This window comes from Nannospalax galili, unplaced genomic scaffold, assembly GCF_000622305.1.
Source record: "Nannospalax galili isolate Female #2095 unplaced genomic scaffold, S.galili_v1.0 scaffold873, whole genome shotgun sequence".
Taxonomy (NCBI): domain Eukaryota; kingdom Metazoa; phylum Chordata; class Mammalia; order Rodentia; family Spalacidae; genus Nannospalax; species Nannospalax galili.
In genome coordinates this window covers 3,610,759-3,623,309 of record NW_008334005.1, presented here as the reverse complement: position 1 = coordinate 3,623,309, position 12,551 = coordinate 3,610,759, and the positions used below count along the sequence as shown (strand labels likewise).

General features: G+C 37.2%; 1 protein-coding gene across 5 annotated transcripts in view; it reads right to left on the bottom strand.

The window, feature by feature from the left end:
* Positions 1-12,551, bottom strand: part of Ntng1 (netrin G1) — a 403,317-nt gene that overhangs the window by 58,416 nt on the left and 332,350 nt on the right. For 2 of the 5 annotated variants that reach the window (XM_008828975.1, XM_008828976.1), the window contains exon 6: positions 10,826-10,885. The exons of 2 other annotated variants lie outside the window; for them this stretch is intronic. In XM_008828975.1, coding sequence (XP_008827197.1) covers positions 10,826-10,885 — 60 coding nt within the window. Of the gene's footprint in view, positions 1-3,676; positions 3,845-10,825; positions 10,886-12,551 lie in introns of all 5 variants that reach the window. One more of the 5 variants, XM_008828980.1, reaches the window with a different exon arrangement.

Here is a 12,551-nt window from a genome sequence, read left to right as displayed (position 1 = left end):
TAACATATATATTATACATATTTTTTGAGTTTTATTTTACAAAACTTGAAAAAGTTTCCTCTTTTCCTGGCTTGGTTTGCACTTAATAACCAAGCTTTTAAAAATGACATCTTTTGGTGGTACATAGTTTTAATCCCAGCACTCTGCAGATAGAGGCAGGTGAATCTCTGTGAGATGGAGGCCAGCTGGGTCTACAGGGAGACCCTGTTGCAAAACAACAGCAACAACAAAAATGATATCTATTCGAATGTGTCTCTATGGTGTATATAGTAACTTAAAAAATTTTAGAAATAGTGATTTTGTTATAGTTTTGTTATAGTTTTTGATGTTTGTCTGACCATTTGTATTCTTTAAGTTTGTATCTATGTCAAACTGGATTATGTTTCTTACTATGTAAAGTATGTAAGTTGATGATGAATCATCAATATTTTATAAGCCAGTTAGTAGAGTGACATCTGGGCAGCATGAATTCCATGGTGTTCTAGTTAATTAATTCATAACAATAAGAGGTATGGGTTTTAGACAGAATTTAAAAGTAAAGAACCTAGCACATGAAGCATAGTACATTCTAGGGCTTGTTATAAGACAGGTGGCAAATGTAGTGTTAGTCATGAAAACAAGTGACAAAGAGAAGTATGGTTTTACTCTTTGCCTTACATACAAATAATTCATGTTTTCAGATCTATCACTTACAGAGCTTTATTCAATGTTCGATAGAGTAGGGAGAATGACCTTGGAGGATCATATTTTATTCCACAAAACTATGAAGAATATACAGGGCTGTTCGATTGCAAAACAACATGAAATACTTTGGGTCACTTGATTAGAAAGTTGTACCACAGTTGATTTGTGAGTATTAAAACTGTCTTGAGTTTGGTTTGTTCTACATAAGGTACCTCTGATTAGCCAATCATGGGTTTCAAGGAGAATTAAAAATAATGCATCATAACTTTGAGATATGTATAGCAACAACTGCTGAGCCCTGTGTTTCATTCTGATTCAAAGCTTGTTAGCAGAAATCATTAACAGTGATTACCCAAGGTCATCAACCATGTGTCCTTTAGCTTCCTGAGTTTATAGGAAACAGAAGCATGCAAAGATGCCATCTTCAAGTAATTGTTGCATCATCACAGGGAAATGGCATGCATCTTTGGAGATGTGACTGTGTTTGGAATTTGTATGAAAAATGGCTAAATTCACCAGTAATTTCAAAGCAGCAATCACTGTAGCAATATGAACTAACTAGCTGCATTTTATATGTGCCATAATATAAAATGACTCAAGTATTTTCAAACATCTCATTCAACACAGGCTTTATATAGGTCAGAGATATGAGCTGTGCCCTCACAACCAGTATGGTGAATTTAATTGCCCATTTGTGAAGAACTTGTAAAGCACCTTTAGAATATTTTTTTTTAATTTAAAGAAGATATAGATAGAGCTCAAAGTGTCCAAGATTAGTACTAAGCTCTGTGAAAATGAGCTGGGCAAATATCCATTCAGTTTCATTAGCTCTTTCTAGACTAAATAGCATTAAAATTAGTTCTCGATCGCCTGTAGTGAGGCCTCTCAAATTAAATATTCAATCTTTTCCTTTAATCTTTTCCTGTAAGGCCTTTATTCTTTGCTTTATTTAAAGTATTAAACATGTGAAATGCTTTAATTTTATGCATTTTGTAAAACTGATTAGGCTTTATTCCAGTGTTTATTATTTTACCTTTTCTGTTCTTTCTATATTTATAGCATGATATTTATATATTTTCACAAGTGGAATTCAGCAGGATATACTCTGCATTCAAATTCAGACAGTGATATGTCTTTGGTTTTTATTAATATTCTCAAATCTTTATAATCCAAGTGTTAGGAAGGTAATTGAACTTATATTTATAAGTTCATAGTGGAATTGCTGCTGTCATCCAAAAAGTGTACAAGAGGTAAAAACCTGACATGCTTGGCTTTGCTAATTGTGCCAGAGTAGTTAAGAGAGTGTTCAATCTTTGAAGTCAAAATGCCCTTTACTAAGAGTGTACAAGTTGGGTCAATTTGACATATTTTTCTCAGGTATAAAAGAAAGGAAATCATTAGTGTAATACTTACCCTACTGTTTAGCTAATGAGTATTAAGTTTAAAAATTGCAGCTCACTTCATAGTTTACCCAGTGTTTTCTGTGCACCATATTTGATTATGAATAAACCAGGAGGTTTAAAAGACTTACCTAAGGCACACAGCTAGGAAATAGCAAATTGAGACTTGAACCCAGCTCTCCAGCATCTAACTCCAGTATTTTCTCCACTAATTCACAACTAATAAATAAGGAAGCACGTTGAAAAATAGAAAACACCATAGACATAAGCAGTAATGGGCACTGTTGGTCCAATTAAATTCAAAATATTCATATAGCTATTTTGTGACACTTCTCAAGATTCTTTATGACGGACACATCTCAGTTGGAGACAGGGATCTCAGATACACAGTTGGATTGAAATTTTCTTTTTTGATAAGAAGATCATCACCTGTCATTTTCCATCTTGTATAGTCTAGTTTTCCAAACATATATTCTACTTAGTTTAGTTTCTGTGGAAAATTCTACCTTTAGAAATGGTAGCCTTCATATTTACTGGTGTGATAGTGGCTATCACAATTCAAATATGTTCTTTTATTAGAATAAGTTATATAATGAAATTCCATTTACTGCTATTTTTCTATCAGTTGCCTTTTTTTTTTCTGAAACAGGGTCTCACGTGGCTCAGGTTGGTCTCTACTCACTAGGTAACCAAGGCCTGCCTTGAAATCCTGATCTCTATGTGCACCTTGCAAATGCTGGGATTATAAGTGTGCCCCACCGCCTGGCTTCAGACTCCCTTAATTAGAGACAGGTTCTTTATATAGAAGGTTGCAGAAGCTTCCTGAATGGGATGGTCCTCTCCAGGTGATGAAATCAGTAGTCATGTGGGAGAGGTAGTGCCCATGGGACTCTGAGGACCCTATTTTCCAATTCTCATGCACCTCGAAAGCTATGAGAATTTATAACCTGGAGTAGTTCTGAGAAATTACTCTACTTTGGGGAACAATAGGAAAATCCAATAAATGGAATTTCATTACTTTGGATAGAAAACTCAGGCAAATTTCTGCATTAGAACTAGCTAGGAGCTTCAATTCCAAATGGCAACATTTTTCATCTGCCAGTACTTGCAGACCATCAATTATATGCAAGCGTTTGTACTCCAAAATTTCATCTCAATATAATTAATTTTAAAGATTGAATGTGTAATTTGAGACAATAAGATCAGGTAAAAAATGACCAGGTTTTAAGATTTCATGCAAAAAAAATCAAGAAAAAAAAAAAGAAAGAAAACAACAACAACAAAAAAAAACAAACAACAAAGAGAATGAGAGACTCAAAATGGAAAGAATATAGAGAAAAGAAATTCAAAATATTCTTCATTTCCTAAACATAAATCCTTAGATCATCACCTTTAGGGCAACAATAATATAAGGATTCAAATATAACTCCAACCAGTACAAGTGAATTTTAAGCCCACCACAAGGATATTTGCTCCACTGAGTACATTCATTGTAGCTCAGCTGTGGTGCAGATTGGCAGCCTCTCCACCCTAACCAGCTCCCCATAGCTCCAAAGGCACAGAACGAAAGCTGAAATTATAATGGAACTGACCTATGCACACATTCTCATCGTCCAGCTGTGCAGAAGCATTTCTGAAGTAGCCCAGCCTGCATAACTCACAGTGCTGCCCTCTAGTGTTGTGTTTACAGCTCACGCAAATGACTGTATTTAGCAGATCGATATAACTGCACCGATTGGAGTGGCCGAAGCATTCACAGTCTTGCAAGGAAGAACAGAAATGTATACAGAGTGTATACAGCGGCAGAGTAATAGCACACTACATGCTTGGGTGAAATGACAGATGGAGAAAAAATGGTGGAATGACATTACATATATGTGACTCAACATGGCATGGTGACAACAGGTGATTGGCATGGAAGTAGTGGCTGTTTCAAGCAGGATAGAAAGGCTAGACGAACACGACCACGACGGAAGAGTGTTCATTCTTGGCAGCCAAGATGACAGAAGCATTTGCAGGTGTGCACCTTTTAAAATTGGGACGGCTCAGTTTCCGCTGATGCGAAAGTCTGATTTTTGCACATGGAAAACATTACTGACTTTGTATCATTTCCCCCATTTTCCTTTCAACTTTGCAGCCCTAAAAAGAGGGAGGAGGCAGAGGAGCAACAGATGCTTGAATCTGCTGTTGCCCATGGCTCCTTTGTCTTTTTTCTTTTCTTAGCTCAAGACTTAGGTGGGGTTCCATTGATAGTATGGCAAATTCATAAAGATTGACACAATTACACAATTCTTCATTTTGGTTTTCCCCAGTGCTAAGAGAAGGTGACTTTATGTTTTTTTCTTCAGGCCAAATCTACGTGTTTGTGGGTTAGAGAAAACACCAAAAATGGAGAGATTATTCCTAGGGAGCAGAGGAATAACACTCTTAAGAGGCATGGCTTTAATCCCAGCTTGAGAGGCAGAGGCAGGTGGATCTGTGTGAGATCAAGGCCAGCCTGGTCTACACAACAAGTTCCAAGCCAGCTGGGGCTACGGACACCCCGACTCCCAAAACCCAACAAATCAAAACACACACCTTTCCTGGAAAGCAAAACCTCCTAAGATTTCCTTCCCTTTCAAGTTTCATACAGTCTGGTACAAAAGCAGGCTTAGGGACTTACTATACCCCTATATTTCTTTACTCTCTGAAATGTTAGGTATACCTCCGAGGCTTTAGGAATGACATAGATTTAGAGAAGAGAGGAAGAGGATTGGAACAGGTAGGAGGGGTGGAGAAGGACTAGATTTCCTCCATTGCATCTCCACCAGAGCAGGAAACTGTTAACCTAATTCAACCTTTAAAGAGAAATGGTAAAGAAAACGCTTCCATTGGTAGAAATAATATTAATCAAATCACAAAATATTGGGATGGAAAATTAAGTGAGAAATCAGTTTTGTTGTCTGTGAGGATAGACCCAATTGACATTTATAAGGAAAGTGCACTATGATACTGCAAACTGTATTTGTCTATAAACGCTCTTCCCATTACTTTCTAGCTTTTATTTTATCCAACAAGGAAGCCAAACAAAGGTATTGTTTGAATTCATTCATTCATTCATTCATTCATTCATTCATTCATTCATTCTATTGAGATAGCCTAAGAAGTATGATAGGTGCTAATTTACTCTTTTTAATTTACATAAAATTTTTAGAAATATCATGTTTTAATTATCAGAGTAAAAATGAGTGTTACCAAGTAAGATAGAATAAAGAGAGGAACTAGTTTATTACCAAGCTACCATGTATCAGAACAGTGTGGAGTCACTGATCAGAGATCTGGTTACTCCAGTGACTATTGAGATTAAGATCAAAGTCCTGATGTTGATTAGAAGTGAGGACAGAGCAGATTGTGACATGTAGAAGGCAGACGTGATAACGTCAGCCACTTATTGAACCCAGTTGCTTAAAAGAGAAGCAAAAAAAGAGCAGGAATCTTGGAGGAAAGTAACTTCGTTTGCAATCGCTTGAACAGGGATTAGGGCTGTGAATGACGACAGGAAAATGCTACAGGAAGAAGAAAGGATGGAGAGAAAGAGGCCTTGGGACTTCACCATGAGAGTCAAAGTATGAAAAAATCAATTCAGTAGGTGAAGCATGCTAAGTAAAAGTAAACCACCAATAATAATTAAGTTACGGATTTCTGTAGTGAATTCCTTTGGGAAATAACAAGCAGTCACCCCACTCCACAATACTATCATTTCTGTGGTGACATTAAATGTGGGTCTTGTCTGAAAATGAATTTATTAATTTGATAGAGAATTGAAAATAATCCTACAAGAAACTATACTTAGCTAAAGTTATTTCCAAGGACAAATGGATATCAAAAAATTTTCATGTTCTAGGAGATGCGTGATAACAACTTGGTGCTTTAAGACTTGTAGGACTTTCCTGAGACCTTGCTAAGCTATGTTCTCTGGAATGATATATTTGAGAATTTAAAATGAAAACAGAATCTGAAAGTGATTTGAGATAGAGTGTTTGGGAAGTGTTAAGGTATAAATTTAAGACCCACTTTAAATATAATTATTATACTACTTAATTATTCTCTAACACTCTGTTAGCTTACCACCCTTTAGTATCTGCTTTTTCTACTCAAGCACAGAACCCGGTAAAGCTCATTGGTGATATAGTTTGAGTTGTACTGTAATATTTTTCATATAAAAATTCTTAGGGTATGATATTAATAGCTTGATAGTTCTTTAATTCTACAATTCACTGGCCTACTACATCCTCCATTCTTTTTTGGTGAAATATACAATTCATGGTCCATTCTTGTAATCTCACTTCTTTTATATACTCCATTAACCTCCTATCCCTACTGATAGTCTCCTGGAAAAAACCGATTCATTTTTCTTTTTTGAGGCAGGGTCTCACTATGTAGCCTCAGCTGGCCTGGACCTTGCTATGTAGATCAGGCTGGCCTCAATTTCATAGAGAGCTACCTGCCTCTGCTTCCCAAGTGCTGGGATTAAAGGCATGCACCATCATACTTAGCTTGGAAAACCTCTTCTTGATTAAATTCAATTCATTACCTCACCATGGAGAAATTTTAGCAGCTATACATGGATGGGACACATTTTCCAACTATTTTGAAATAAGTGTCATTTGAAGTTTATGCTCACTAGCCTCAGTGGCATCCTCTGGCTTGTCTGGTGGTCCTTCTTAAGGGCTCTGGATGACCACTCGCCCTTTGTTCCACTCCTTCTCTACTTACTGTTTTGTTGTTGTTGTTACTGTGTGTATTTGTTTGCTTTTTGTCATCACACCTTAAATGTCTCAGGGTTTATGTTCTTTAGGCTTACCCTAGACTTTTAAAACAGAATTCCATGACTTTAAAAACCATCTATATGTGGATCATCCCCAAATAGTACTTTCTAAGCTAGACCAACTCCCTAGTTAGTGAGAGTACATTCAGACATATTCTTCACTCAGGTGCCTTCTTAGCATCTCTACTTGTATATTTAGTAACATCTCAGCTTTAAGATGTTGGAAACTGAGCTCTTGGCTTCCCTTCCTAACTGTGTTTCTCTGCAGCTGGCTCCATCTACAAAATAACAACTTCATCCTCCAAGCGCTTAGATCAAATGCCTGTGGTTGTCCTTGGGCCTCTTTTGTCTCTCCCTACAACTAATGCATTAACCCATTCTCCTGGCCATGCTCCTTCAGTTTGTGCCAAGGCTGGCCATCTCTCAGCATCTCCACCAACTCTTCTTTAGTTAAAAGCACCATCATCCCTCACCTGTATTCTCATCTCATCTCCAAGGTGCTCTTCTGGCAGTCAGAATGACCCGTTGAAACTCAGATTAGGTCATGGCACCTCACTACTCACAGTACTAATGCCTTCCCATCTTAGGGAAAAAAAAAGTCACTGATTTCAAAGTGCATTGACCCTTGGCTTTCTCAGGGGTCCTTGCTACAATCGTCTTGCCCAGTTGTGGAACCCTTCTCTGCTGCTCTTAATATATGTCAAGCACATATCAGTGATAATATTTGCTGTTAGCTGTTGGCCATGTGCCTCTCCAGACATCTCCTCACACATTCTTCAGTTCTTATTACCCATTTCTTATTTTTAGGTCTCTGGCCAAAGAAAATTCTCTGACTATTTTATCTGAAATAATAGCTCCTCTACCTAACCATCCTAATCTTCCTGTTTCCTAATCCTATTCAATGCTTTTCATAGCATTAAAACATTTGAACATTGCCCTTTCAAATGTTCTCTCTGTATTCTCAGTGTAAACACGTGAGTGTAGACAGTGTCCATTTTGTTAATAGTTATAACCACAGAATTTAAAGCATTGCCTGGCATATGCTAAACACTCAAAAATGAATGAATGATTATCCTGAAGCACCCTCCTTTGGGAGACGGAGGAAGACACAGAGGAACATTATGGTTAAATTCATTCTTCTACCATTTGAGTCTCAAGAGAGTCTGGCTATATCCTACACATTAAGCAGTTTAGAAAGACAACAGCCACACAGTAAGACACAACTGAGTTAGTGATTATATTGGGTGAGCACTGAATATACTTCAGTGGACATATCAGTTTAGGCAGAAAAAAAGAAGGTCGCTGCAAATTGCTGGGTTTTTACATAGTTTTAAATCTCAAATAACATTACTACAGAGAGAGAGAGAGAGAGAGAGAGAGAGAGAGAGAGAGAGAGAGAGAGAGAGAGAGGTAAGTTTTATTACTGTTGTGAACAGAGCTAAAGTGATCTCTAAAACACATGTACAAAATGTGGTAGGGCACACACTGGCAGCACACATTTATTAAGACTATCCTATACGAGGCACTCTATGCCAAGAGGTAGAATGAAATAGATCCAGTCCTGAATGAGCATGTTGACACTTAGGCCCAAATACACAGTTACTTTCAACTGTCCTATGCACTGCAGGGAATTCTGAGCATCACTAGCTTAGAAAAGTGACACCCAAACATGTCTCCAGACATTGCCAAATGTCTGCTTGGATGAAAACTCAGCCCTCAACATTATTGATTGTCATGTACTAGTGTCTACTGGGAAAAGATTAAGATCTCTATATCTATCATCTATCTATATCTATCTATCTATATCAATCAATCTATCTATCTATCTATCTATCTATCTATCTATCTAATCTATTCTATCTATCTATCATCTATCTATCTATCATCTATCTGTCTGTCTATCTATCTATCATCTATCTATCTATCAATCATCTATCTATAGTGTATGGTTCATTACATAGGGTACTTGTGATAATAAGGTACTTATTAATGGTCAGATAAAATTACTAAAGGCTAGAGATGCCTCAGAAGGGGTGAGCTCATAGCTAGCTTTCCATCAACCAAGACACAGGCTTTTTGGAAGTTTGCAAGATTCCTTCTGAGTGAGACTGACTGGGGAAGGCCTGGGCAAGTGGGAGTCACAGTAAACAAAATATTGGAGACAAAGATAATCAAAGAAAAAGACTGTCAGGAAGAAAAGGGGATTGAATATCCCTTCCATGTCTTCTTTCTTATTGTCCTCCTATTGCTTGCAATTATATTATTACATTACCTATGTTAATATAACAGAAAAAAAAATTGCAGTAACACAGATCATTTTCCAAAATGAGGAAAGCTTATTCAAATCCACAGATGGTGAAAATTCATTTCAGTAATTCAAAAGAAAAGGATTTGAGAAAGATACTTTAGATAGATGACAGAGGAAGAAACACTGCAGGCAATGTTTCCCCTTCACTGAATCAACAGCATGATGCTTCCTCTGGGGCCTCCCCAAGAAGTGACGTTGAAGAGGCTGTGAATTCTCTGCTCTGTCCTCTACATTCTGCCCTGTCTTGCATCCTTACGTAGCCACTGGGAATCTTTTACACATTCTTATGCTAAGTCTCCTTTATTAGGTGACTTCTTCCTGTTTCTAGAATGTATTTGTACATCATTAGTGCTCTGACCTCAGGAAACTGGAGCGTTAATGATTCAGGGTCCAATGCTGGTCAACAGGCCGTTTGTACATCCAGCATAAAAGTGAAAGACTCCATCACTCCCTTCTGCCTTCCATTTCTTCTTCACCTCTTTGGTTCCGTTTCCTACCATGTAGGGGGCATGGCTTCTTCAGTGACTGCTGTTCCACTCAGTGCAAGCCCAGCTCAGGTTCTTACACTCTGAACCTGCAGCCGCTTTGCCCCTAGCCTATTCCCCCAAATTTCCAACCCAATAAACTTTCCTCTAAAGGGCATCTTCAAGATTTCTTAATTCAAAATGTACTGTGGGATATGAAGTCATGGTTTAAAGACTAACATTTTCCCATCTCCTGGCCAGCAACTTTCTCCTTTTCTCCATATGTCACAAAAATAAATTCAACTTTAATAAAATCTGGAAAATAGCTAAAATCATTAAGAGGAAAGCCATTAGGGTCATTTTCACCAAGTACATCAAACTAAGTTCAGATTTTGCTAAGAGACATTTCATGGAAAAGAAAAAAAAAAGCCAGCAATAAAAAATGAAGAAGACAGCATATGCCCAACAAGTAAGAGTGGAAAACAAGACACACCTGTTACAGAGGACATTTAAAGGAGATTGGTGAAGATATTAAAACAGAGTTTTATGTTTCCTGAAAAAAAACTTCATTCTGTGAGGGACAGCTGCTAGCTGGAGAGGGCCAGTCATGAGTCACAGATGAAATACTGCTCATTTTCATTTAAAGAAAGTGACACGACTATCATTTTCAGTTCATAATAAACACTTAATCCCTAACAGATCTTCCTGGGTATTTTCAAATTCAATCAAAATGATGTTTAAGACTATACACCCCAAGGTATTTCCTTTGTCACAGTGCAGTGGGTACCATACATGGAGCCTGTCCTTCTGGCTCTGTGAAAATTATCCTTGAGACTCACTGCCAATGGTTTTTCCTATTTTCAGTGCAAATGAGTGCCAGTATTAGTGCTTTCACATTCTTGGTCTATCCAGGAGCCTGAACTGCCACACTTCTAATTCACACACTAATCTTTAAACATTGCAGCATTTTGCCGTGCAATTTCTGAGTAATGTTTTCTACAGATGACATTCTTAGTACTAGCTGATGCATTGCTTTGTATCAGTCAACATGCCTCACCAATAAGCTGATGGGTACACTGCACAGATATTCCAGATTCATACAGTGCAATGTTTCACAACACATAACACCATGGAATCACTGTATGAATCCAAGAATTCCTACCTCGCTTGTGGTTTGCAACTTGAACAGAAGAAACTGTTGACAAAGCTAATTTGGGAGCAACTGCATAGGTTTAAAAGAATGAACAGCAGATTAGAAACAATAGTGAAACGTTCAAACTGTAATTAATACCTTATTACCAACCCACTTGAGATGGAGCCCTACATGAAAAGATTATTTGTAATTTCTTGGGAGTTCATTGAAACTACAAAGGAAAGCTTCTATTTGGTTGAAAATTGTTTAACACTGTCATTAGACATAAAGTTTAGAAACTTTTTTTTTTTTTTCTGAGGCAAGAAGAAATAGCATTTAAATAAAAAACCCAGTGAGCAAAGTTTTCCCTCATCACAATATGGGCATTAGGACCCTAATTGACCCTCTTTTAAAGTAACATTTGTATTGTTGAGGACATTAGTGATATCATTGCCTCAGATCACCATGTCACTGTTTGTATCACCACTAACTTGTTGCTACATATGAACCGGCTGGACCACATCTTTTGTTGAATTGATTAGATATCACAGAATATAACCACAATGGTCAACCACTTAGCAGCATTTGGTCTCACAGTCACCTTAAAATGGTTCTCTTACAAAACTGTAGGTTTTCTCAATGTCTATCACCTTTGTGATGTCACTTTGTTAATGACAGGGTTACCTAAGTTTGGCTGTGTTTTCTTTTCCAGTAATTCCTTTTATTCCAAAAAGCAAATAGCAAAAAACAGAATGGAGTCTGAGGTTCTTTGCAGATGTTGACAAGATAAATAATGGCTCCACACAACTGGCCTTTGTTAATACACTTTTCACTAAAATTTCAAGTTCAAGCACTTTATCCAACTGTGCTGTTTTTAAATAGATTGATTTGAGTTCATTATTCACATTCTAAAAATGTGCTATTGGCATTCCCTACCGATGTTTCTGAAAGCTGTTTGTTCTGTGACACAGAAAACATAGCAAAATAATTAAATGGGTTCATTTCAAATTTTAAACAATATATAATCCTGTTCAGCTCAAAACTCACTTGGAGAAGTGTTAAGTCTCAGATCCTGTTTTGTATGATGTGTTGAGCTATGAAATTCAATGGGAGACACTAAGTGCTGCATCGCCAAAGATGCTCTCATTGAACTCGCCACAGAATGAAGCCACTAAACCTCCTCGGAATCCTCACAGAATTACACTAATAGGGATGAGCTTGATCTGTGTGTCTCCTTCGACATATGTATGCAGAAACTTGAAGAAATTCATTTGGAGCAGATGATTAAGATAATTCTATTTGCTAGTAATATATGTATCTAGGACAGTCTCGATTTCTTCACTCTGATAGAGGACTGCAAATACAGCCCTTCCAATTTGACTCCTCAACAAATTGCTAATACATTTTGTTTTGCTTAACAGCTATTTCCTGGTTGCTTCTTTTGCTCATTTCCTCCTCCATCTGTATTCATTAGAGTTCAAAAAGAACATCCTGTATTAACTAAGGAAGGCAGAAGTCAAAGATGAATATTTTATTTTTGGAGAAGAAGGCAAAAGAAGTCCCACTTTATATTAAGATAAACTATTTATATGCATACATATAAGTTAGACAAATATGAGAATGTAACATTATGCTGCGACTTATGGAATTCATTGTCCATTAAAAAAAATTCTGTGTCTTTCTGTGAAACCAGACTGTCAGCTTCTTCTCTCCCTCTCTGCCTGATTTCCTCTTTCCTTCTTCCTCCCTCCCTCCC